This window comes from Panicum virgatum, chromosome 1N (assembly GCF_016808335.1).
Source record: "Panicum virgatum strain AP13 chromosome 1N, P.virgatum_v5, whole genome shotgun sequence".
NCBI classification, from domain to species: Eukaryota; Viridiplantae; Streptophyta; class Magnoliopsida; order Poales; family Poaceae; genus Panicum; species Panicum virgatum.
In genome coordinates, this window is record NC_053145.1 from 33221770 (window position 1) to 33249578 (window position 27809).

The 27809-nt window shown below is 45.3% G+C and overlaps 1 protein-coding gene across 6 annotated transcripts; it reads left to right on the forward strand.

Moving 5' to 3' along the window:
- The first annotated feature begins 57 nt into the window (after positions 1-57).
- On the forward strand, positions 58-27690 carry LOC120655641 (synaptotagmin-2-like). 6 transcript variants are annotated; one of them, XM_039933562.1, is made up of 13 exons: positions 85-587; positions 1571-1669; positions 1771-1821; positions 1913-2036; positions 14059-14218; positions 14935-15053; positions 15193-15294; positions 15373-15447; positions 21813-21889; positions 21977-22223; positions 22300-22653; positions 22818-22946; positions 27298-27690. In XM_039933562.1, exons 6-13 carry the CDS (start codon positions 14937-14939, stop codon positions 27424-27426), a joined length of 1230 nt encoding a protein of 409 aa, XP_039789496.1. In that variant the 5' UTR covers positions 85-587; positions 1571-1669; positions 1771-1821; positions 1913-2036; positions 14059-14218; positions 14935-14936; the 3' UTR covers positions 27427-27690. The 6 variants fall into 6 exon arrangements, with proteins under 6 accessions (XP_039789494.1, XP_039789496.1, XP_039789499.1 ...); XM_039933561.1 differs by lacking the exon at positions 14059-14218 and having other exon boundaries at positions 154-303; positions 414-587; XM_039933560.1 differs by lacking the exon at positions 14059-14218 and having other exon boundaries at positions 58-587.
- The last annotated feature ends 119 nt before the right edge of the window (positions 27691-27809 follow it).

Here is a 27809-nt window from a genome sequence, read left to right on the forward strand (position 1 = left end):
GACTCGGATCCTAGCGAAACGTAAAGACAAATGGCCGAATCTTGTGGCCGTTATACAGGGAGGCGTTGCCTTCAACGTGCTCCTCTGCCGACATCGCCAGCGAGCGGCTGCCCCCCTCCTCATTATCCCCGATGGGGCAGATAATCAAGCCCCATTCTTGCAGCATCCGTGGTGTTGATTTCCTTCCCCTTCTACTCTGTCCATTTGGCCTGACAGTAACCTCCAGCGGGGCACCATTATTAGGATGATAATGATCCTCCTTCCCACTAGTGGCATGTCATTGATGCCATCTTGACTGTTACTGTACCCTCCAACCTCTTGCCCCCGTTTGCTCTTCCAGATCTCATCCACTTCTCATCCTGTTTCTTGCTGCTCCTCTCCGCGTGTGATTTGAGTCTGACATCGTTCTGTAGGGCTTCTTGCTTTGTTTCTTGGCTGCTCCTGCCCGCGTTCTTGGGTGCGGTGGAAGAGCGGAGATGGGTTTTTTCAGCACTGTGCTGGGTTTCTTTGGGTTTGGAGTCGGACTGACCTTGGGGCTTGGGATTGGGTACTACATCTTCATCTACTTCCAGCCCAGCGATGTGAAGGTACGATCTGCCTCACTCCCCTGATTTTTTTTTTCTGGGTGATTTGGGTGTCTCGTCTCCTCTTCTCGGAGTGGCCTCTAGGATGTTTAGGAGAATGGCGGCGACCGAGAGAGAAATTGTGATGATTTGTGGGCTTGGATTTCAAATCGTAAAATGCTGAGCTTGCCTGGACCAATAGTTTAGTTGTTCAGTTATGTTGCTTGCCCGCATATTTGTAACAAGAATTGCTTGTATTGAGCACGCGAGAGTATGGCCATCTGATTTAATGGTCTTGGAATTCGCTTGTGTTAGTCATATAAGAGGGTTGTCTGTTTGCTTTCTCATGCTCTTATTCAAGTGCAGTGAATACTGACTACACAAGAAGAGGAATCTGGCAGGTCCAGAGTGGTGAGGTGATGAATAAATCAAATGATTAATGCAATTTAAAGGGGATAGATGGTAGAAGTTCGATTTTTTAATTTGCCTTAAAGATTTCAGGTTGAATTCGAATGGTTTAACTCTGTCAAATGCAAATTAGATGCTTGATGCATGATGTTTTATACCACATAAGAGTGTAGCTATTCAGTGCTCTGTTATTGTTTCCTGTTTCAGATTGAAACATTGTTCGGGATCACATTGTTTTAATTCATGGCCATATGAAAATTAGTTATTGCCATCACAACTGTTTTTGCCATCACAACTAGTGATGCATAGGTGTATCCTCTTTGCTTGGTTGAGCCAGTGTTGTTCATTCAATCATCTCCTAGTTTCGGGATGTGCATCACTATAGTTTATTTTCTACTGGAAGAAGGCTGAAATATTTATAAATAGTCATTATGCTTTCTTCCTAAGCCCACTTACTAGACTGCAGTATCTGAGATATTATGTATTGGAGGTGTAAAAATAGATTGAACTCTGGTATCTGGTATCTGAATGCCTTACATGCATACACTTATGTTCAATACCAGCACCCAAATTTATCATTTTTGATGTTGCTTGCGCAGCACCCTGTGATCAGGCCACTTGTTGAGCTTGATACAAAATCACTGGAAAACATGCTTCCTGAGATTCCTCTTTGGATAAAAAATCCAGACTTCGATCGGGTACGATTATCCTCTCAGTAAAACTTCTATGCCCTTTCCATGGTATCTTATATTTGACTGCTGTAACATAACACAAGCACTTTTCTTTTTGTTAAACAAAGATTGATTGGCTAAACAAGTTCATTGAGACTATGTGGCCCTATCTTGACAAGGTATGTACTACCCTCAATGTTGTAAAAAAACCACAATATGTTTTTTCAAAGTATTTTCTGCTTTATTTTTTTTGAATGTCTTCTTTCCTAGGCAATCTGTAAAATGGCAAAGGAAATCGCCAAACCAATTATTGCTGAGAGCACTGCAAAGTATAAGATTGATTCAGTTGAATTTGAGACATTAACATTAGGCTCATTGCCGCCAACATTTCAAGGTAAATTATTCTCTGACATTTTAATTAAAATGAATATTTGAGAATTGAGTTACGTGATGTAGCTTTTGGATGGTACAACTCCAACAGAATGTTTTTTTTTCAGACTTATACTTTATTTTGTTTTTCTCGAACACGCAGGAGAGCTGCGTATCAATATATTAAGAAGAAAAAGGGTTTTAGAAACCCAGGGTACAGACATGTTTTATTACGGAAAAAACCTGGACAAAAACCATGCCTTACAATAAGAGCCTAATCACCTGTTAAATAAAGGAAGAAAGGCCTGACCCTAACTAGCCCTAAGCTAGATCAACAAGGTGCCAGAGCGAGGAGATGAGAGACTCCTCTAGCTCCAGCCCAACTTCATAAATGCATCTCCTCATCTACAGCTGATAGAACACCATTTAAGTTTGGAAAGATTCCATCGAAGACACAGTGATTTCGGTGATTCCAAATTGACCAAGCACCAAGAACGATGATGGAATTCAGACCCTTTTGAACCTGTCCTTCAACTCTATTGCTTGTTGTTTCCCACCATTCATCAAAAGAAACAGTTTGTCGGGTGAAGATACAAGACCAAGCTTGTCGGGTGAAGATACAAGACTAGTAAATGATCTATCGTTTCCTCAGCTTGGTCACACAGTGGGCAACGTTCTGGATGTGGCAAATTTCTTCTAGAGAGGCGGTCAGCTGTCCAACATCTGTTATCTACAGCCAGCCACATGAAGAATTTGCATTTATTTGGGGCCCAACTTTTCCAAATTCTTTGCCAAGGCCGGAAAGAAGTGGCTCCGATGAACAAGGACTCAGGCATATTTTGCTGAATACTTCTCTGAGGGGGAGAATTGCCACACATGAGTATCCTCAATATCTGGGTGCACCACGATGTTTGAGAGGAGGTCCCAAAGGCCAAGGAATTCCCTCAGGACAGCCAAAGATAGAGCCCCTCGAATATCTCTGACCCATATCTGATCAGTGAGAGCATCGTGGACAGTCTGTTTCCTTGCCCTTGATGAGATTGCACCAAATAAATTCAACACAAGATTATCGAGCCTCTGTCCTTGGAGCCACCTATCTGTCCAGAACAAGGTATTCCTTCCATTACCTACCTCTGATTTTATGGCGATAACACTCGAGCCAGATCGACTTTATCTCTGCTAGGAGGGAGGATAGACGTGATTGCTTAGATTGTAAGGTGATACCTGAGGAGTGTGTTGTCCCTCAACACAAGCTTGTGGTGGCGGACTTTCGTCTTCGGGTACGTGTCCACCGGGACAAACGTGCCAAGATTGCGAGAACAAAGTGGTGGAAGCTTAGAGGGGAAGTGGCACAAGCGTTTAAGGAAAGGATGCTAGGTGAGGGGCCTTGGGAAGAAGGAGAAGACGCAGATGACATGTGGCTAAAGATGGCAACATGTGTTCGGAAGGTGGCCTCAGAGGTGTTTGGCGTGAGTAGGGGAGGCAAATAAGAGGGGAAAGACACCTGGTGGTGGAACGACGAGGTGCAAATGTCTATTAAGGAAAAGGAGTGTTTCAAGCGCCTCCTCCTTGACAAGAGTGCAGCCATCATCAAGGGCTATAAATTAGCGAAGAGGGTTGCAAAGCGAGCTGTGAGTGTAGCAAAGGGTAAGGCGTATGATGACCTGTATCAACGGCTAGGCACGAAAGAAGGGGATACGAACATTTATAGGATGGCTAGGATCTGCGAGCGGAAGACAAGGGACATCAACCAAATCAAATGCATTAAGGATGGGACAGATCGACTGCTAGTGAAGGATGAGGAGATCATGGATAGATGGAGAGAGTACTTCGACAAGTTGTTTAATGGGGAGAGTGAGGGCCCTACCCATGAGTTAGATGATTCTTTTGACGATACCAACAGATGTTTTGTGAGGAGAATTCAGGAGTTAGAGATCGGGGAGGCTTTGAAGAGGATGAAGGGAGGTAAAGCGATGGGCCCTGATGATATCCCCATTGAGGTGTGGAGATGCCTAGGAGATAGAGCAATAGTATGGTTAACTAAGCTTTTTAATCTCATTTTTCGGTCAAGCAAGATGCCGGAAGAATGGAGGAGAAGTATATTAGTACCTATTTTCAAAAACAAGGGCGATGTTCAAAGTTGTACTAACTACCGTGGGATTAAGCTGATCAGCCATACGATGAAGTTTTGGGAGAGGGTTATCGAGCATCGCCTAAGAAGAGTGACAAGTGTGACCCAAAACCAATTTGGGTTCATGCCTGGAAGGTCAACCATGGAGGCGATTTTCTTAATACGACAATTGATGGAGAGATATAGGGAGCAGAAGAGGGACTTGCACATGTTCTTCATTGACCTTGAGAAGGCATATGACAAAGTACCGAGAAATGTCATGTGGTGGCATACATGTTCTTGCATATGTACAAGGATGCGATGATGTTTGTCCGGACAAGTGATGGCAACACCACTGACTTTTCTATTAACATAGGCCTACACCAGGGGTCTGTATTGAGCCCTTGTTTATTTGTTTTAGTGATGGATGAGGTCACAAGGGATATACAAGGTGAGATCCCTTGGTGTATGCTCTTTGTTGATGATGTGGTGCTAGTTGACGAGAGTAGGGCAGGGGTTAATAGAAAGTTAGAGTTGTGGAGACGCACGTTAGAGTCGAAAGGGTTCAGACTTAGTAGGACCAAGACCGAGTACATGATGTGCGATTTCAGCGCGACTAGGCATGAGGGGGGAGACGTTAGTCTAGATGGGCAAGTGGTGGTCTAGAAGGATATTTTTCGGTATTTAGGATCGGTGCTACAAAAGGATGACGACATTGATGAAGATGTTAGGCATAGAATTTCAGCTGGCTGGTTGAAATGGCGGCAAGCTTCTGGCATCCTTTGTGACAAGAGGGTGCCACAAAAGTTAAAAGGCAAATTCTATAGGACAGCAATTCGTCCGGCGATGTTATACGGTGCTGAATGTTGGCCTACAAAAAGGTGACATGTCCAGCAACTGAGTGTAGCAGAGATGCAGATGTTGCGGTGGTTTTACGGGCACACAAGGAGGGATAGAGTCCGGAACGAAGTTATTCGGGATAGGGTCGGGGTGGCACCAATTGAGGAGAAACTTATGCAACATCGGCTGAGATGGTTTGGACATGTCCAACGAAGGCCTACTGAGGCGCCGGTATATAATGGGGTTCTTGAGCGGGTCGATAATGTAAAGAGGGGTAGAGGTAGACCTAAACTGACGTGGGATGAGTCGGTTAAGAGATACCACCTTTAGGATTGGAATATCTCTAAAGAGATAGCTTTGGATAGTAGCGCTTGGAGACTAGCTATCAATGTGCCTGAACCTTGAACTTTTTTCTTTCGGGTTTCATCTCTAGCCTACCCCAACTTGCTTGGGAAAAAAAGCTATGTTGTTGTTGTTGTTGTAGAGAAGAAGGAAAGAACTGCAGGGTGGACCTGGATGGCAAAGTAAGCTCAAGGTTTGTCTGGTTCTGTCTTCTGTAGCCAGAGCTAGCACATTCTTAGAGCCCAGCCAAGTTGTTTTAAACTGGAAATGCCCAAACCTCCTAGCTCCTGTGGTCTTGCAACCTTGGGCCATGCCAACAGACAGTGCCCAAGGTGGAAGGTCCATGTCCATCACCAAATAAACTAGCATGGATGTAAGCACAAATTGAACCAAGACTTTTCTCCCTTCTCTTGTTAGCAGATCAGCCTTCCAACCTGGAAGTTGATCTGCTATTTTATCAATGATTGGCTGAATTTGGGCTTTTGATAATTTGCGTAGAGACAAAGGTACTCCTAGATACTTATAAGGGAAATCAAGAATCTGACAGGGTAGCTGCTCCTGAATTATTGCATTGTCATCCTCTAAACACTGTATTGGTAGCACGCTACTTTTCTGAACATTTGTATTTAGCCCTGATGCTTCACCGAAGAGCTGTAGCAAGTCCAACATGATTTCCAGATCACTAGCAGAAGGGTGGAGGAAGATAACCACGTTGTCCGCATATAGGGAAATACGGTGCTGGAGAGCTGTTCTAGCTAGGGGCTGTAGCATGTCATCATTTGCTGCCTTCTTAACTATATAGCATAGGACATCCATCACCAAAATAAATAACATCGGGGACAAAGGGTCGCCCTGACTGAGCCCATGCTGATGTGAAATTTTTTCCCCTGGAATGCCATTCAATAACACCATAGTGGAGGAGGAAGCTAGTAGCCCACTTATAATATCACACCAAATAGGTCCAAAACCCAATTTCCTCAAAACTTCCAACAAAAAGGGCCAAGAAACGGAGTCAAAAGCCTTAGTGATATTCATTTTAGAAAAATTCGAGGCTGTTTTTGCTGATGTAGGAACTGTGCAGTTTGCTGAACCAACATGAAGTTTTTTTTTTCTTCTCGAATGCGCAGGAGAGCTGCGCATCAATATATTAAGAAGAAAGAAAAAGGGGGGGAAAGAGCCCCAAAACAAAAATGTTACAGGGATGAAGGATCTGTAACACACCCTAGGAAGAACACACTCTCTTAGACACACTAAACACTTAAAGGACCAGACCACCTGCACAGGGCAATTAGGAGGTGGGAGCTAGGGCAAGGAGATAAGAAACTCCTCGAGCCCCAGCTACAGACCACAGTTGGACCTCTTCTCTAAAGGCTGCCATGACCCGGGATAAATTAGGAGTTCCTCCATCAAACACACAGTAATTCCTGTGCTTCCACACTAACCAAGATCCTAGAATAATGATGGAATTGATTCCCTTTTGAACCTGACCCGAGAACCTGCTGCTAGTTTCCCCCCACCAATGAATAAAGCAGTGATCATCCAACTGTGGCGCCAAGGTTTGCAGCCCAAACTGCTGCAAGGTGTGGACCCAGAACTGTCGGGTGAAGACACAGGAGACCAATAAGTGATCAATTGTTTCTCCAACCTGATCACAAAGTGGGCATTTCGGTGGGTGGTTAAGGCCTCTTTTAGCAAGTCTATCTGCTGTCCAGACCCTATTGTGTGCCACCATCCACATGAAGAACTTGCATTTCCCTGGAGCCCAACTTTTCCATATTCTCTCCCACGAACCAAAATGAGTAGCTCCAATGAAAAAGGCCTCATAGGCTGATTTAGTGGTGTATATCCCAGAATTTGAAAACCTCCAAATATGTATGTCCACTTCTGGCTGCAATTCAACAATAGAAAGGAGGTCCCAAAGGTAGAGATATTCCACTAGAACCTGCACACTTAAAGCTCCTCTAATGTCTGAAATCCATCTTCCACCTGTGAGAGCATCATAAACCGTTCTTTTCCTTGCTCTTGCTGGTATTGCACTAAACAAATGTGGCAGGAACTATTTTAAGCTTTGACCAAGCAGCCAGCTATCTGTCCAAAAACGGGTAATTTTTCCATTACCAATTACCGTTTGAACAGCCATTTCAAAGAAAGAGTGGACTTGGGGCTGTGCTTGGACGGGGAAGAGTACCCATGCCTTTTCAGGCTCTGTTTTCTGCAGCCAAAGCCACCTCAATTTCAGGGCCCACGCCAATTTTTTAAGATCAGAAATACCAAGCCCTCCCAAGCAAAATGGTCTTGTGACCTTTGGCCAAGCAAGCAGGCAATGTCCTCCTCTAGCATCTTTTCTGCCTTTCCACAAAAAACCTCTCCTTATTTTGTCAATTGCCTTTAAAACACAAGGTGGTAACTCAAGAGCCAATAGAATGTAAATGAGCATTGAGGTAAGCACAAACTGTACCAAAATCATTCTACCAGCTTTGGTGAGCAGATCAGCCTTCCAACTTGGGAGTCTATCTGCTAATTTGTCAATAATGGGCTGTGCTTGTGCCTTAGTAATCTTATGAGGAGAGAGAGGAACTCCCAGGTACTTACAAGGGAATTCAGAGATCTGACATGGCAGGGCTTCTTGCAAGAAAGCTTTGTCATCTTCAGCACATTGTATGGGAAGAACACTACTTTTCTGGAGATTTGATGTGAGCCCAGAGGCATTACCAAAGAGCTGCAAGATATCAAGAGTAGTTTCAATATCTCTTGCTGAAGGTCTCAAGAAAAGCACAACATCATCTGCATATAAAGAGATCCTATGTTGCAGCGCCCTTCTAGCAAGTGGTTGTAACATATTCTCATCCGCAACTTTCTTTATTAAGTGACAAAGCACATCCATGACTAAGATAAAAAGCATGGGAGACAAAGGATCTCCCTGTCTTAGGCCGCACTGGTGATGTATCCTTTCTCCTGGTGAACCATTGAGTAGTATCTGAGTAGAGGATGTTCGAAGCAGCCCACTTAAGATATCACACCAACATGAAGTTATCTTGTATGAAACGACCTTTTATGAAAGCACTTTGATTGGGGGAGACCATAGCGTCCAGCCTGCCTGCCAATCTGTTGTACTTGCACTTTATTTCAGAAGAGTATTTTAGAATGTCATGTTTTTAGTGTCATGTGTTGATAGTATAGCATAACACAAAATACTTTATCACAAAAGAAAAAAGAAGACCTCCACTATAGATTTTGTTACCCATGGTTCAAAATTCTCGATTAGTTTCCAGGTTGTCTAGATGTTCATGCTATTACAGAACAATGACTCAATGGATTGACTCAGAGTTAGGGTTACATATACACAGGTTGGGCCTATAGGCCAAAAGGCCTACATGGGCCAGATACACTACTCTAACACCCCCCTTCAAACTAAAGGTGGCTGTGAAATTATAGATTCAGATACATTTAGTTTGAATACATGAAATTGATGTTGTTCCCTAGTCTGAGCCTTGGTAAAGAAATCAGCAAGCTGAAGTTCAGAAGGTGTGTACTGAAGGTCAACAGTAGACAACTGACAATGTGATCTTATGAAGGAGGCATCAACACCAATATGTTTAGTGAGTTCATGCTTGACTGGATTGTTGGCAATTTGAATAGCACTAGTGTTGTCACAGCGGAGAATAGTAGGATGAGCAGAATCAACACCAAAATCAGCCAACAGCCAACGAAGCCAAATAATTTCTGCAGTTGTTGTGGCAAGGGCTCGTAGTTCAGCCTCAGCACTAGACCGAGAAACTGCAGTTTGCCGCTTGGACTTCCATGCCACTGGCGAGCCACCAAGAAAAATACAATAACCAGTGACAGATCGTCGATCAACAGGTTCACTTGCCCAAGTAGCATCTGAATAAGCATGCAGTGTTGGTGGACTGGATGTGGCATAAAAAAAACAATGAGAAGCTGTACCTCTCAAGTACCGCAATACCCTAAGCAAATGAGCATAGTGAACTGTGGTAGGACAACTCACAAACTGAGTGAGAATGTGGACTGCATAGGCAATATCCGGTCTGGTAGCAGTGACATAGACAAGACTGCCAACTAGATGACGGTACCTTGTCGGATCATCCAGGGGAGAACCATCTGATGACTTCAAATGAAGATGAAGTTCCATAGGAGTAGCAGCAGTCCGAGTATCAGTGAGGCCAGAACGAGTACGAAGATCTCGAATGTACTTGGCCTGAGAAAGATAATAACCAGCAGCAGTTGATTCAACCTCAAGGCCCAGAAAATAGCTGAGAGGGCCCAAGTCAGACATCATGAACTGGTCACAGAGGCGTGCTTTGACAAAAGCAATGTAGTCCGGATCATCTCCAGTGATCAGCATATCATCAACATAAAGCAAAATTAAGGTACGTCCCCGAAAAGAGGTGTGACAAAGAGAGCAGGATCATGGTCACTGGGAGTGAAACCTGCAGCAATAACCACTGAACTGAAACGTGCAAACCATGCACGAGGGGCTTGCTTGAGACCATAAAAAGCACGCCGCAAATGACAAACATAGCCAGAAGGAAGTTGAACCCCTGGTGGTGGATGCATATAGACATCTTCTTGCAAATCACCATGAAGAAAAGCATTCTTAACATCTATTTGAGAGATTTTCCATGAACGACTGGCAGCCACAGCAATGAGAGTACGGACTGTGGTCATGTGGGCAACAGGAGCAAATGTCTCCTCATAATCGCGACCATGGGATTGCTGAAAACCTCGAGCAACCAGACGGGCTTTGTACCTTTCAATGGAGCCATCAGCTTTGGTCTTAAGTTTGTACACCCATTTACAGGTGATGGGAACGACATGAGAAGGTAATGGAACAATCTCCCAAGTACCAGTGCGGTGCAAAGCTTGTAATTCAGCAGACATAGCATCACGCCAAGCAGGAAGTTGATGAGCTTCCTGATAAGAAGATGGCTCACAGACTACACCAGCAGTGGGAAAACCATACCGATCAGGGATTTAAATAGTAGAACGATCCCTGAGATTATAATGTGAGCCAGAAGAAAAATCATCAGCTAAGAGAGGAGTGGTGGTAGAAGAAGGTGCACGGGGACGACGACGATAATGAAAAGGAAAAGGAGTAACAGAGGGAAGTGGAGGTGGTGCTGTTGATTCAGGTGGACTTGATGGTGTGGAAACAGGAGGTGGAGTTGGTTCATGTGGATTGACAAAGTCACAAGGTGGTAGAAAAAGAAAGGACGGAGGTGCATTACATGATGACGGAGGAGGAGTGGATGAATGAAAGTAGGGTTTGTTTTCAAGAAAGGTGACATCACGAGAGAAGCGAATACGGCGAGCGGAGGGGTCATAACAGCGGTAGCCCTTATGTTCAAGACTATAACCAAGAAAAACACACTCAACAGACTGAGCTGTCAATTTTTTGGACTGAGTAGAAGGAAGAAGAACATAACAGGTGCAGCCAAAGACACGAAGATGAGCATATTTAGGAGGTGACCCATGCAAGATTTCTCCAGGACTTTTTCCTTGAAGACGAATGGAGGGCTGAAGGTTGATGAGATAAATAGCAGTAGAAACAGCTTCAGCCCAAAAGTGAGTTGGCACAAAAGAAGAAAGGAGAAGAGTCCGTGAAGTTTCAAGAATATGGCGATGTTTACGCTCAGCCACTCCATTTTGAGCATGGGCACCAGGACAAGAGAGCTGAGGCAAAGTTCCTTCAGAAGAAAGAAATTCACGAAAAGCAGTGGATAGATACTCCCCCTTGAATCAGATTGAAAAATGCGAATAGAATAGGTAAACTGGGTATGAACCATTTGAGCGAAGGATTTATAAATAGACAACAGCTTAGAACGATGCTTCATGAAATAAATCCAAGTATAGCGAGAATAATCATCAATGAAAATGACATAATACTTGTGACCACCTTTGGAAACAAAAGGAGCAGGGCCCCATACATTAGAATGTACAAGAGCAAAAGGCTGAGTAGTCTTAGAATCACTAGATGGATATGGGAGTTGAATCTGTTTCCCAAGTTTACAGCCAGTACATTCAAAAGAAGAATCTACAGATACATGACCAAGGACCCCCTGCTTAACTAAGGTAGACAGACGTGAACTACACAAGTGACCTAAACGGTGATGCCATTGAGGAAAGGTGGCTGCAGCAGAAGCGAAGAATGATGGTGGAGAAGATGCTGGTGGCGATGCAAAAGGTGGCAGCTGAAGATGATCAAGGATGTAGAGACCGGATGAGCTCTTATGGCGACGGCTAGTACCAAGAAGAGCTCGGGTGAGCCGATCCTGAACACAACAAGAAGTGTCATAAAAAACAATGACACAGTTCAGGTCAGCAAGTTGGCCAACTGAGATTAGATTCATGGAAAGTTTTGGCGCAAGAGAAACATCAGAGACAGAAAACTGAGAGCTATTCAGATTGCCTTGATGGGTAACATGGCAAAGGTTACCATCAGCAGTCTGAACAGGACGAGAATGTGAAAGAGGCCGACAAGAATCCAAGACAGAGGAATTGAAGTCATGTGAAAGGAGGCACCCGAATCCAACACCCAAAAATTAGTACCTGACTGTGATGTCGATGACAAGGATGCTTGGGACGTATAAGCACTGAGTGGAGCAGGCATAGTACTGTTGGGTTGCTGTTGGAATTGAGGAGCACTGACTGCTGATTGTTGTGGCACTAAGTGTTGGGGGAACAGCTGGTATTGGGGTTGTAGACACTGAGGCATTGCAGCTGTTGCTAAGAACTGAAGTGAAGACCCCGGTGTGCTGGAAGATGCTGCATGTGATCCTCTACGGGAAGCAGCACGTTTGTCTCTCATTTCAGCAAGGAGGTGAGGATACTTTTTGAAACACCTGGAATCTGGATGAGTGGTCTTCCCACAGTGACTACAGGGAGTCTTCTGAGAAACCTTCTTAGAGGAGGTTGCAGCGGCAATTTCAACTTCAACAGGTAAAGGAGGAACAGCCAGAACAGAGTGCTGCTCAGACACCATGGAGTGTGCAGCAAGAGACTTAAGCCGGGTTTCCTCAGCCATGAGAGCAGATAACGTCTCAGAGAGAGTGGGGTTGGTCGCCCCAAAAGTTGAACACGGATAGGTTCAAAATCAGATCGCAGACCCATCACAAAATCAAACATAGTGTCCTGCGCATCATATGCCTCCCTAGCAGTCCAGGCTGGAGTACAAGTGGTGCACAAGGAAGAGGGCTTGGGTACCATGGAGGCAATTTGACTTGATATCTTGTTGAAGGCAACATAGTACTCCTCAATTGACATGTTCTGCTGCTGAAGATGCTGAAGATTCTGACGAAGTGAATAGCGAAGGGCTGAGCTGCTTTGTTGGTAGCGACTCTGCAAGTAATCCCACATTTCTTTGGCAGTCTTGTGGTCCTCAAGACAAGAGCGAATACTGAGATTAGTACTCATGCAGATGATGGCCATCACACGGTCATCAGTAAGATTCCAAGCTTGTATCTCCTTCTCATTGGTAGCAGTAGCTGCAGGAGGAGCATCGGTGAGATGAGAAGCAGAACCACCCCATTTCAGCAGCATCTTGAGGGAGAAGGCCCATTCTCTGTAGTTGGAGCCATCTAGCTTCACATCCAGACTGGGAGACCCAAACGAAAGGCCGCTGAAAGGAGCAGCAGCCGCAGAGGACCCCATGGCAGCAACACAGAAGAAGGAGAGTGTACTCAACGACCCGGAGCAGACAGATAGACGGCAGCGGAAAAAGACGGCACCTGGAGCAGACGGACACCGCCCCAAGCGGCGGTGCGAAGCAGGGGAGCGCTGCCCCCAGTGCCTTGCTGCAGAGCAGAGGCGACGAGCAAGGACGGCGAGGTGCGGACGGCGGACGCACGCGCGAACGGGAGGTCGACGGCGGCGCTGGACGGCCTCTGCGACGTGCGGAGATGAGGATGGGCCGCCGCGCGCCGATGGATCCGCGACAGCGGAGACGAGGATGAACGGGCGGAGGAGAGCCGGCGGACGGACGGCTCCGCGGGCGGCGGAGATGAAGACGGGCCCCCTCGATCTGCGGCGCGAAGCAGGGTAGGGGATGGAGGGATGATGCCGACCCGCGACAGCAGCAACGGGCTGCGCCGACCTTGAGGAGGACGAACGACGCCGACGGGGGGAGTCACCGCCGCGGCGGGCGGACGGCGGCCAGCAGACGGACGGCAGCGGAAAAAGTGGATCTCGGCTCTGATTCCATGTTACAGAACAATGACTCAATGGATTGACTCAGAGTTAGGGTTACATGTACACAGGTTGGGCCTATAGGCCAAAAGGCCTACATGGGCCAGATACACTACTCTAACACATGCATGGTGACTTGCTCAGGTGTTCATACACTAAATAGGGTACCCTGAGCTGTTATATTGTTTCCTAATTATTTCCTACACAAAATTATACAACTCTTAACCTCACCACCATTACACACACTGATAATCCAATCAAGCCTCCACTAACTGGCCATGGCTTTTCCAAGATAATACCTGAGTTATTCACTACACATCATTCAATGGCAATGGTCCAATCATCATTTCAATAATACCTGAGTTATTCACTGCACATCTTCCAATGATCCACTCATTTCCTAATATTTCATTGTTTTCATGTGCTCTAAGTTCTGGTATCAGAGACATTTGGCACATTTTATTTTTTGAATACTTCTGAGCATTACAGTTAAGGCCGTGTCCCCAATGGTAGAGTCAACCACTATTTATAACTTTTTTTTTTGAATGAACAGCCACAAGCTGCGCCATTTCTATTGATATAGAAGAAGGCTACAAGCAATGATAGAATAACCTATCCAATGAATCAACTGTAGCACTTCCTCAAATGTTGGAGCTGTGTTAACTGCATCCAAGTTGGAAGACGTGACTAACTAGACTGTCTATTAACAACTAGTAAGGTGTTATCTCTCCTTATTAACTTTCCCTACCACATTGTGAAATGTTGATGTAAGCGCCCTTATATCTAGCTGTGCTTGTGACTGTTGGAGATGCAACCTCATCTATCTATAGTGCATCCGTTTCAGATGTCTGCTTGTGTGGAAAGAGAATTGAGAGAGAGAAAAAAGATAACTCTTCAACTAGAGCTAGTCTATACCTATTTCTAAAGCACATAACGTTTTCACCTAAATTTTTAGTTTGGTCCCCCTTGTGTCATTGATAGGTGGCCTTAGTTTATCCTGCATGCGAATCGGACCAGCCCTTCATCCATGACTCGATCACGTAGATCCTAACAAATTAACGCATGGGCAACTATGCGAATCCGATACTTATGCCAATTTTGTCCGTAGCAACACACGGGCATATTTGCCTAGTATATAGTATAATCTGAGGTACTTGTGGGGCCATGCACACCTTTCCTCTCCTTCCCACAACTACTTTGGATAATGTGATAATGTTAGATTGTTGGAGGGCTAGCCTATTGTGCTATCCATAGACAAGCTGGCAGTCATATAGTTTAGAATGGATGGAGCAATAAATTATAGCAAGCAACTGTTGGAGCTTCCCTCATTTTAAGTCATTGTCTCTGTCATTAAAAGCAGATCCTATTGTAGACCATAGGTTACTTGATGCTGAGCTAATATGACATTTTTCCTGACACTCCAATGAAGGGATGAAGGTCTACACCACTGATGAACAAGAACTTATAATGGAACCTTCAGTAAAGTGGGCTGGGAATCCTAATATCACTGTTCTAGTCAAAGCATATGGGCTAAAAGCAACGGCACAGGTACATTATATGTATGTGGGTTGAATTAGATTGTAGTTATACATGCTGCAGCACTTTATGTTTGAGAGATGAAGCTAATTTGAACAAACTAGTTTTCATTGTAAGATTATACTTTCGCATATCATATTTACTGTTACAGGTAATTGATTTGCAAGTATTTGCTCTACCACGCATAACCTTGAAGCCACTGGTTCCTAGCTTTCCATGTTTTGCTAAAATACTCGTTTCACTTATGGAGAAGGTAAGTTCTGAAGCATGTATTAATTTTGGGTATTTTCCAATGTATCAAGCGACTTATATGTTGTTTACCTTTCTGCAGCCCCATGTTGATTTTGGTCTGAAACTCTTAGGAGCAGATCTCATGGCTATCCCTGGCCTTTATGGATTTGTCCAGGTCCGTTCTGCATTAACAGTCTAGTCATTTAATCCATCTGATAGCATTTCTGGTATTCATAAATGTATAGTATACAGCTCAGTGTTTTCTATTTATTAATTAGTTAATCTGTGTGTCAATACCTAAATCTAATTTCTCATGTCATCTACCATACATTGTCAGTTTAGATCTCCTTTGAAACTGTGTATGGCTGGGAAAACTGATAGATTAATTGTCAGGAGTACAAGGGAGTACAATATATAGGCAAGGATCCATAGTCCATCATATACCTATGTATATTTGTAAGAAAATAGAAGATTTAGGGATTAAAATGTGAGAAAATAGATGTTATAGGGACTAGAATGTGAGAAAATAGAAGTTACAGGGACTAGAATGTGAAAAAATAGAAATTTCAGGAACTAGAATGCGTCACAATGCGTCACAAAGTCATAAATTCATATGTTCTATAATTATTAAAAAATGAAAGGGGCAAAACGAAAAATAACCAAATCTTATCTCTTCCAGACTTCCACCGGTCGTCTCCTTCCCATCCCCATCCTGAGCGCTCTCTCTTTCTCTCTCTCTCTCTCTCTTTCTCACACTCCCCGGCGGCAAATCCTAGCGCCCGCAGCTCGTGCTCTCCCTCCGGCAGCCGCAGCTCCTCCTCCCCCTCCCCCTCCCCCTCCCCCTCTCCCTCTCCGGCGGCCGCGGCTCGTCCTCCCCATCGTCGGCAGCCACGGCTCGTCCTCCCCATCCCCGGCGGCTGCGACAGCCCATCCAGCGGCGGCGCATAGCTAGGCAACCCCGACGCCTAGAGTTCTTCAGCGCCTGGACACCTTGGCGTCGCCTAGGCGACGCCTTTAAAACCACGCGAAGATCACCACCAACAACTCACTCTCGAACGAATTGAAGATCAATCTCGATGTGCTTGGTGCGCTGATGTTGGACTGGATTGGAAGACATGTAGACTGCATTGATGTTGTCACAATACACCAGTGTGGCGCGGTGAAGTGGGGCATGAAGCTCATGCAAAAGCTGGCGCAACCAAGAAGCCTCGGCAATACCATTGTGCTGTGCGACGAAGGCTTGCTGAGGACGAGGCTGCTGCATGGCCGGCATTGGAGGACGAGGACCAGGCCACATTTGAATGGTCCCTAAAAAGGACATACCCAGTGCTTGAATGGTCCCTATCCAGGGGTTTTAGAAGGTGGGCCATGAGGGCCCAGAGGGCGTGTTGCCCTGGGTGCCGGGTGCAGGCTGGGCGCTACCAGCCTGCTGCTGCTGGGCGCTGGTGATCTAGCACTAGTTTCTTCCCCCAGTGCCACCACTACCACGACTGCCACAAGCGTTGCTGCCACGCTTGCTACGGCGGTTGTTGTTGCCGCCTTTGGAGAGGTGCCAGCGCCCCTGGTGCCGGCACCTCCGGTGTCTCCGGGGCTGGTTTCGACTTGCTGGGGAGCCGAAGACTTGGTAGAGGCGGCGAGAGCGGTGGTAGGGCAGGGCTGTCGATCCTCCAGGGTGAGTTCCTCAAGAATGAGGTCGTCACATGCCTCGAGGAAGGAGGGGAAGGGCCGACTGCGCCGAAGAAGGGCCCTGACGTGAGCGAAGCGCTCAATGAGGCCGCGGATGACGTTGAGGACGAGGGTGCACTCGGTGATGATTTCGCCGAGGGCCCCAAGGTCGTTAGCCATCTTATTGAGATGGCGGCAGTACTCGTTGATGGAGAGGTCGCCTTGGACAAATCTTCGAAACTTTGTCTCAAGTTGGATGGTGCGTGCTTCCCGGTTCCCGAGAATCTGGGACTCGACGGTGAGCCAAGCTTGCCTAGCGGTGGAGCCCTGGGAGGAGAATACTTCGGCGAGGTCGTCGGCGAGAGTGCCGAGGATCCAGGACTTCAACACACAGTCCATCCGTGTCCAGTCCGGAGAGAGGACCGGAGTATCGAGATGAAAGTGATCCTGGAGGGAGAACTTGCCGAGGGTCAACAAAAATTGATCACGCCAGTGGTTGAAGTTACTAGAGTCGACGCCGAGGACGATCGGGACGAGACTCCTGATGTTGGAGACGACAACCGCCTGGGCGGGGAGCTTCAGGAGGGAGGTGGCCTCCTGAAGGAGCATGGTGGCGTGGAGATCCGTCCGTGCGATGTGGGGGCCCTGACTGGAGCCAGAGGGCTCTAGCGGGGCGATGGACCCTAGTCTGCTTCTCGTCTACCTCCCTCTCCTCTGCCAACCCTAGTCTGCTGACGGCGCCCAAACGCAGAGGTCCTGGGCCTCGTCCTCCCACTGCACACAACTACGATCTTCGTAGTGCTCCTCCATCAAACATTCCACCACGTGACAATCTGGTATCAGATTGCTCGGGTTTCTCATCCATGGCGACCATGGTCTCCGTGTTGAAGCCGTTGGAAGACATGAACATGATGAACCAGATGCACTCCACTCTGAAGACTCTGGCGCCCTTGGCCCCAAGTGTCGCTGATCTGGCGGCTCTACCGGGCAAGGTTTTGTATTTGCAGAAGAGTATGAAGGATGCGGGCGATCACCTACAGTCCGTCAGTGTCGCGGTGAAGCGACTAGAGTCCGGCGACAGTTCTTCAGGGTCCAGCAACCAGAATTACCGCTCGCCTCCGATGTGGGATCCCAAGCTCAAAGGGGCCGCAGGTGATGATGGCATCTTGGGGACATCGCCGCCGGCGTTCTCCACGCCCCCAACCCAACCCTTGCACCAGCAACGTGTGGAGTAGTACGAGGACGACCGTTTCCTTAAACCCAAGATGATGTTTCCGTCGTTCGACGGCACGAGCGACCCACTTCCATGGTTGAATCGCTGCGAACTATACTTCCAAGGCCACAACACACTGGAACACCACAAAGTTTGGATGGCATCTCTCCATATGATTGATACTGCGCAGCTGTGGTACTATCACCTAGAGACGGTCAAGCGACGAACCCGATTGGAGGCGTTTCAAGCAGCTGCTGCATAGACGATTTGGCCCTAGCCTCACAGAGTTGCCGCTGAGCGAGATGGCTCTGTTACGCCGCATAGGGTCGGTGGAGGAATACACTAAGCAATTCATGTCGCTGGTGTGCCACGACGCATGGCATGCCTCCACCCCGCAAGATCGAGCACAAGATTCGTTTGAAACCCGACACCGAGGCAGTGGCAGTCCGGCCCTGTCGCTATGCTCATCGCCCAGCTCCTCAGCATTCTACTCGTCAGCATTGCTGGTCCGCAAGCTAGACAATTCATGGCGACTCTGCATTGGTTATCGGGCCCTCAATGCGTACGCATGAAAGATAAATTCCCAATACGGTCGCTGAGGAACTCTTCGATGAGCTACGAGGAGTCAAATATTTCACCAAGCTTGATCTTCGGTTAGGATACTATTAGGTGCAAATGTATCCTAGGGACATTCACAAGACCGCGTTCCGGACACACCAAGGCCTGTTTGAATTCTTGGTGATGCCGTTCGGCCTCACGAATGCTCCAGCGACCTTCCAAGCCTTGATGAACACTGTCTTAAAGCCGTTCTTGCGCTGTTTCGTGTTGGTTTTCTTTGACGCTATCCTGATTTACAGTCAGTCATGGGCTGAGCTCTTACTCCACATCCGGTCAGTGTTTGAAGCATTACAATAGCACGCTCTATTTTTGAAACAATCCAAGTGTTCCTTTGGAGAACAGTCAGTTAGTTATTTGGGGGCACGTAATCTCTGCTCATGGCATGGCCATGGATGAGAACAAGGTCGGGGCGGTACTCACCTTGCCTATTCCTAAGTCAGTTTGGGCACTCAGGGGATTCCTAGGTCTAGCTGGATATTGTAGGCTCTTCATCAAGGATTATGGCCTCATTGCAGCACCGCTGACTCGCTCGGACGGTTTCTTATGGGATGAAGCAGCCCTCTCGGCGTTCAGGGCGCTCCAAACGGCTCTGTCCACAGCACCGGTACTTCATTTGCCGGATTTCAGCGCCCCCTTTATTGTGGAGTGCGATGCCTCCGGCTCGGGATTTGGGGCAGTTCTGCACTAGGGCAGCGGACCCATAGCTTTTTTCAGCCGCCCCGTTGCCCTGTGACATGCTAAGCTCACTGCATACGAGCAAGAGTTAATTGAATTGGTCCAAGCAGTGAAGCATTGGCAGCCGTATCTTTGGGGCCGGGAATTTCTCGTTCATTCTGACCATCATAGCTTGAAGTTTCTTCTAGATCAACATCTGTCCACTATACCTCAGCATCATTGGGCCACCAAACTGCTCGGGTATGATTTTCGCGTCGAATACTAGCCGGGCACAGCCAATATAGTGGCAGATGCGTTGTCCCGCCGGGATGAGGGCCAGTCAGCAGAGCTCACAGCATTGTCCACCCTGGCCTTCTCGTTCTTTGACGAACTGCGTACACAATTACAAGATGACGCTGACCTGACCAACATCCAAGATAAGGCGGCTAGGGGCGAGGATGGCTGGACCATCGTTGATCAGCTGCTGCTAAAGGATGGGAAGGTTTTTGTACCGGCGTCGTATGCTGCTGTTTCATCGTTGCTGGAATTTGCTCATGGCATGGGCCATGAAGGTATTCAGAAGACGCTCCATCGCCTACGCTCAGACTTTTATATTCAGGGTGATCGTCAGTTGGTTCTCTATTTTGTCAGAAATTGTGAAGTTTGCTAGCGAAACAAGAGTGAGCACCTGCGGCCTGGAGGTTTGCTGCAGCCACTTGACATTCCATCGGCCTTGTGGGCTGATGTAGCCATGGATTTCATTGAAGCTCTACCTTGGGTCAATGGCAAAACCGTCATACTCACGGTAGTGGACAAATTTTCAAAATATACACACTTTATTCCATTGAGTCACCCATATACTGCTGCATCGGTTGCCAAAGCATTCTTCCAAGATATTGTGCGCCTACATGGTATGCCCTCTTCCATCGTGAGTGATAGAGACCCGGTTTTCACCAGCGCATTCTGGAAAGAGCTGTTTGCTTTGGTGGGTGTTCACTTTCATTTCACGTCGGCTTTTCACCCACAGTTCGACGGTCAATCGGAGGCCACTAACAAGATTATTGCTATGTACTTGCGCTGTTTAACTGGAGATTGGCCATGGCAATGGGTCCGTTGGTTGCCTTGGGCAGAATTCTGTTACAATTCGTCATATCAGGCCTCCTTGTAAACATCACCCTTCCGTGTGGTTTATGGGCGCCACCAATTCTCAGGGCATATGAGCAAGGTGAAGCTCAACTTCCAGCAGTGGAACAGCAGCTGTTGGAGAGGGATGAGTTCTTGGCCGAGGTGAGGGATTGGCTCGAACAAGCGCAGCAATATGCTAAGGTGCAGTATGATCGGAAGCATCGTGAGTTGTCCTTTGAAGTGGGACAGTGGGTCTGGCTTCGGCTTTTGCATAGGCCGATTGCATCTCTTGGAGTACAGGGCCACGGCAAGTCGGGGCCTCGTTATTTCGGTCCCTATAAGGTGACTGAAAGGATTGGTGATGGCATACCGGTTGGACCTTCCAACAGGGGCTCGCTTACAGCCTTACACAATGTCTTTCATGTGGGACTACTAAAGCCATTCCGGGGTATGCCACCTGATGCTCCTCCACCTCTTCCATCGATTCAAAATGGCCGTACTTGTCTGCGTCCAGCAAAGGTGCTTCGGGGACGCCTTGCTCGGGGTAGTTATTAGCTGCTGGTACAGTGGCTTAATCAAGATGCTGCTTCTGCTTCGTGGATACCTCTGGACGATTTTCGCCGTTCTTATCCAGATTTCCAGCTCAAGGACGAGCTGTTGCTCCGGGGGGGGGGGGGGGGCAATGTTATGATGGGAAAGTATTATCAAAGGCGCAAGAAGAAGGAAATGATGGATACAGAGGTGCACGGTGGAGGGGATTAGTTCCCTTGTAATCAGATTGCTTAGTTAATTTCCTTATCAGAAATCTCGTTTACCTTAAATAGAGGATTGATGTAATCAGGAGAACACTAAGAAGGAATTGAGTCTATCTTCCCTATCCCTGCTTCTCGTCTACCTCCCTCTCCTCTGCCAACCCTAGTCTGCCGACGGCGCCCAAACGCAGAGGTCCTGGACCTCGTCCTCCCACGGCACACAACTACGATCTTCGTAGTGCTCCTCCATCAAACATTCCACCACGTGACAGAAAACTGATAGATTAATTGACACTTTGACAGGAGTACAAGGGAGTACAATATATAGGCAAGGATCATTTAGGGTTTGTAGAATACACCCAATCAACGGAGATCCTTGCCTAATCCATATCAACTACCATAAACCAGCCCTAGCCCTTAGGCTGGGCGCCAAGGCCCAAAGGCCAGTCCACTAATAGCCTTGCTAACATCCTCTATCCATAGAAACTTACAGATCATGTATGAATCCCACAGGAAACTATCAAGACCCAGGTAGCAAATATGTACTTGTGGCCCAAAGTACTCGAGGTGCAAATCATGGATCCTGCAAAGTAATGCCATAGTTCAATTAATTGTTTTGTTTATAAATGTCTGTGTTAAGTTGGTTAATTCAGTATCTTTTTTGTTTATACATGCAGAGCACAAAAGAAGCCTGTTGGAATTCTCTATGTTAATGTAGTACGGGCTGTTAAACTCACCAAGAAAGATCTGTTGGGCAAATCAGATCCATATGTGAAGTTAAAGCTAACAGAGGACAAACTTCCGTCGAAGAAAACATCAGTGAAGCGAAGCAACCTGAACCCTGAATGGAATGAGGAATTCAAATTAGTTGTTAAAGACCCAGAGTCTCAAGCTCTGGAGCTCACTATTTATGATTGGGAGCAGGTAAACATTAATTTTCCCGTGTCTTCGGCCTTCTCTAATTAGGCTTATATATCTCAACCTTTTATGACTATATCAGGTTGGGAAGCATGACAGGATTGGAATGAATGTTATCCCACTGAAAGACCTTACTCCAGATGAGACAAAATATGTTACACTTAACCTGCTGAAGAGTATGGATGCAAATGACCCAGCAAATGAGAAGTTCCGGGGACAGCTCACCATTGATGTAACATATAAGCCGTTCAAGGAAGGTGATTCTGATATTGAGACGACTGATGAGTCTGGTGTCATTGAAAAGGCTCCTGATGGCACACCAGAAGGTGGTGGCTTGCTGGTAGTTATTGTCCATGAAGCACAGGATGTTGAAGGAAAGCACCACACCAATCCATATGCACGAATTTTGTTCAAAGGTGAAGAAAGGAAGACAAAGGTATGCAATAAAACCTTTAGATATGGAATAAATACTCATGCAGAAATCACAGTAGTAAATTTTAATGTTTGTTTTGTCTACAATGTTTTAATGTAACAAATACTTCCATTATCATAGTTTGAGTCACCATGTTAAAGATGTAATGCATGAAATAATTTTTGCAGCATATTAAGAAGAATAGAGATCCACGATGGGAACAAGAATTTGGGTTTGTTTGTGAGGAACCACCTATAAATGAAAAAATGCAAGTTGAAGTCATTAGCAGGCCATCAAGTCTTGGCATACATTCGAAGGTATTAGTTCTCTGATTTTACCTTTCTTGTTATTGTGATGTAGAGTAATAGGCATTTTGAATTTACGTGTTATGGACAAGTTCTTTGGTGCCAAGTTCAGGCGCAGGTCCAAGGACAAGAGTCCTGGTTCGGTTTAGATATTTGTTTTGGTTTATTAGTCGATTGATAGTTTCCTTGTGGAACAGGTTAGCCAAATTAGGGAGGTTTGTTAGTCCCGGGCTCTTATAAGGAGCACGGCAGAATCCTTTGTAATCAAGGAAGAAGTAGATCAGAATTCTCTGAGCCTCCAGCGTGAGGGCGAGATTCATCTACCTCAACCTATTTCATCATCAATAAAGCCAGCAATTTAGCCATAACATTACGTGAGTTGATAGAGTAAAATTTTAAGCACTATTTCTAGGAACATGCCTCATCAAGACTGCATGGCAGCTGTTGCTCCAGGAGTACAACCACATACTTGGTGATCAGAGTAAAGTGCTCCCACGGTCCAAAGCCTCTAAAATGAGCATTTGGTCCAAATGAGCATTTGGGCCTTTAAACTTTTTCAATGGTTCATAATCGGACCTAGAGTGAACGACTTGACTTAGATGCTCACTTTGATAGTTTATGGACCTAGGTGAGAATCCGGGGAATGTTTATGGACCCCTGCTGCTTTTTACTCTTAGTGGTCATATTATTCCATTAACCCATTTCCTCTAGAATTGCTTAAGGCGATTCTAGTTACATTACTTGTGATTAATGAGAAGGGACCGCTGGGAACTACTAGTACTAATTCATGAATTTATCAACATGGTCCAGAGTTTCCAAACTTGAAACTCTATCAGTCTTAGGTGTTTTCGTTAATATTCACTATTTCTACTGACTTTAGGTGAAATGGCAATGCTGTGAACCTTTTTCATAAAAAAATTGGCAATCTCTAAATCTAAAGACAAATTTAAGACCTTCAAGAAAGGTCGTAAGTTGATTCTTTGTATAATTCTACTTGTGATCTGAAAGTTGCTATCCATTTTGTGACCATGTTCTATTTGGTTTTTGTTTTGAAGTCTGACACTCCTTGGCATTAAGTAGCTTATACCTTCTTGTAAAACTTGAGCTCCGTTTCGTGTCAGAGTTGGATTATAATAGTTTTATTTTACAAAAGTGCTTTTACAAATTTTAATATATGGTTAACCTCTTGGAGATACTAATGGATTTCAAATTACAAACCATGTATGACAGAAATAATAGTTGAACAACATCATTTGTCTAGTCTTAATATGTATAAAGAGAAAATGTAGTATTTTTACAACTGCTTTTCACAGCAGTTCAAAAAATCTAATCAGGAATTGTTCAATATCAAAAGAAAAATGAACCAAAACATTACAGTGAACCAAAACAACCAATCCTCAGTTGATCACATTTCACTATGGCCCCGAAACATTTACATTTTTCTATTAGTTCTATGTTTTTTTTAATCGAATACGCAGGAGAGCTGCGCATCATTGTATTAAGGAGGAAAAAGGATCCAATTACAAAACCAACTCCCCACCTTGGATCAGAGTGACAAGAGGACAAGTTATGCTAGAAAAAACTGTTACATAGGAAATTGAATAGCAGGACCTGACCGAAGCCTAAACAAAAAGCTAGGAAAACCTTCCAAACTCCAGGGCAGCAAGGCCTTTTGCGCCTCCTACTATCCACAAGTGACCTTCCTCCTTGAAGGCTTGCAACGCAGTCTGAATGCTAGGTGCAGATCCATCAAACATGCAAGAGTTATGGTGTTTCCAGAGGATCCATGCCCCATGTATGACCAGCGAATTGAAACCTTCCTTAGCATGTTTCTGTACTTTCTTCAAGGACTTCCTCCACCAAGCTGCAAAGGAGATTGTTCCCCGGGTTGGTACCAGACTAGAGAGGTTCAGAGGCTGCATGATGTTGAACAAGAATTGCCGGGCAAAGACACAAGAAGTGAGAATATGTTGAATGTTTTCGTTTTCTTGGTCGCAGGGGGGCAATGAGCAGTATGTGGCAGGCCTCTTTTTTCAGACGATCTGCTGTCCAACAGCGATTTCGAATCGCAAGCCAGATAAAAATCTTGCATTTGTTAGGTGCCCATGACTTCCATTAGTTCTATGTTTGAAAAATGGTAAAAGTTACTTGCTTGGTTAAGAAACCTACTCCAAGAATAAAGGTAGAAAATAAGCAATAGTTTTACAAGACCAGAGTTATTGCAGACTGTAGGAATGATAGATTGTGTATGAATTGTGGGTTATATTGCATTGAGGCCCGAGGGCGAATATATAAGGGTACAAGACTTGGAGGGCCCGAAGCCTCCCCCGAGATGTTTTCTATACTACCAATATACTCTAACATCCCCTACAGTTGTATTGGTTGCTCGTTTGCAACACGAATGGACAGACTGGAGAACAATGGAGACATCCCCCGTAGTCGGAAAGCCAGTGCGAATGTTATGCAGATGATAGCCTCTTAGTGCTGAAGTAGCCAAGGTCGAGGTGGACGTGATCGAAGTCGTGGAGGAGGGCACAGGTCCGAAGAAGCAACGTAGGTGCACCAGCACACAAAATTAGCAGCTGACATGTTCAGCAGGTTGTTGTTCCGACTGGATGGTGATGGTAGGCGGTGCAGCTAAAGAGCGCAAATGCATCTTCCTTCAACAACATCAACAGTGATGTCTGCGAGCTTGCAGCAGTAGGTGCGTACTCGGACCGAGAGCTAGTGTGATGAAAAGGACTAGTAGCATGGAGGCGGTGACACCAGCGGTAATGGCCCGATTATGTATGTTGGCACTGCAGCCTGGGAAGGCGTAGCGACAACTTCAACCTCGGGAGCGTCGACGATGCAGCGGCGACGAAATGGTAGGATGACGCAAACCCGATCTTTGATCAGGAAAAAGAAACACAGTGGCAAGATGAACCTTGAGTACGGAGCCCCATGACGTCGCGGCCCGCTAGCAATGGCGGTGAAGTGGCACAGTGAAGGGGAGACACAAGATGGCCTCAACGGAGCTCGTCTGGCGATGGATCTTGACGAGGGCGATGACCCGAGCGGCGCATAGTAGCCCAGTGACAACGTCAATAGGCAACCTTTAAAACATTGTGTCCTCAAGATATGTCTTATACTACCAAGTACCAAATATACTTTAAGACAGACAAGCTTTATGGCTCATGAGAAACTTTTTTTCCCTGGACCCAGGATGTTACTTGGCATATAAATCTTTTCGGTACTGATTGCCATGATCCTTGAGAACACCGTCACACACATGATAGGAAAAGAATTGCTACATGAGCTTAAACACAAGTATAGCCATACTTGCACAGTTGCACACATTGCCAACTACATAAGATCGTGTTTAGCGTTCTGAGTATACATTGCCAACTACGTGAGATCGTCTTCATTATTTTGAGTATACAACAAAAAACTTGACTAGATGTGTCAGCCACTTCGTCATTGTTCTATTTTTCATGTCTGAAAGACAGTTCTACCTACTGTTTAGCACTCCCTCTTTGAAAATATATGTTGTTTTAAGATTTCTGCTGGTCCACCTTTTCCAACTTTCACAATCAATGTGTCAATATAAAGAATTATGTAGACTGGCATGAAATATTGCTAGATTCATCATGGAAATGTTCTCATAATGCTTAGTTAGCTTGATTTGAAATGCCATATTCTCAAAGAAATATATATTCAAATTTTTAACTTTTACCATGCCGACATTGTTTTGAACTTTGGGGAGTGCATGGTTTAGAAGAATATATGCATGAAATCTACGATTGCTAAATTTTCTGTAATTTTTACTGCTGCTGAAGTAACTTGGATATTCTAATTGTAACCTTTTTTGCTGATATTGTGTTCGAGAAAATAGGGGCCTAAAGTGAAAAGAAATACTCAACTACCATGTACTTTTGAACTTTGGGAAGTAACTTGGATATTCTAATTGTAACCTTTTTCCTTGATATAAAGACCTAGTTGGCAAATATACCGAGTTTGAAACCTGTATCAAATATATGCTTTTTGAAAAAGAACATATAATTATTGAAAATAGGGGCCTAAAGTGAAAAGAAATACTCAACTACCATGTACTAGGCATAGCATATTTTACCAAATACTTATTGTTGTTTACGGACTTGTTAGGACATAGGACTGGGATCATCTGTGCTTTCTACATTGATTCTATATTTAGTTGAGCTATTTTTTGTATGTGTTTTAGTTGTGCTAAGTAATGAGTTAATTTGGAAGTTTTAGAAAGCAGGACACCGCATATAAAATAATCCCTTGAGCTGCACATAACACATTACATTTCATTGTCTGCTGCTAACCATCCTGCTTTCTGTTGTATGTTTTAACTTTTCAGGAAAGTCTTGGCTATATTGTCATTAGCCTTGCCGATGTTATAAACAACAAGAGGATCAATGAGAAATACCATCTCATTGACTCGAAAAATGGCCGCATTCAGTTGGAATTGCAGTGGAGAACATCCTAAAAGACCTCACGCGCTGGAGCCGTGAACCTGTAAAGTTTGTTTCTATTTGAAACTTACCACACATGTAAGCATAAGCATTTGTGGACATCTATTTTAGTTATTTAATATTTCTTTTTATTATAATTTCCAAATTGTTTTGGACATCATGTTTCTCCAGTTTTGGTAGATATGGTTAAGAACGGAAAGAGTTTGTCGAGATGAATAACAGAATTGATATTATGTAAAGTGGTTCTTCGGTGAGTGTCATGGGTCGTTTGAAAGGCACGTCTTTTTGCCTACGTGCTGTCCAAAAATGCTTGCATGCATGGTAATCGTAGTGTTCTTTTCGAAAGAAAATCGTAGTGTTCTTTTTTGAAAGAAAATCCTAGTCTTTTCGTTAAAAT

Coding starts and splice junctions, on each gene's coding strand:
- LOC120655641 (XM_039933560.1), top strand. CDS start 477: ATGGGTTTTTTCAGCACTGTGCTGGGTTTCTTTGGGTTTGGAGTCGGA. Junction 588..1,570: donor TCCAGCCCAGCGATGTGAAG/GTACGATCTGCC, acceptor TTGCTTGCGCAG/CACCCTGTGATCAGGCCACT. Junction 22,654..22,817: donor GTGAAGAAAGGAAGACAAAG/GTATGCAATAAA, acceptor TAATTTTTGCAG/CATATTAAGAAGAATAGAGA.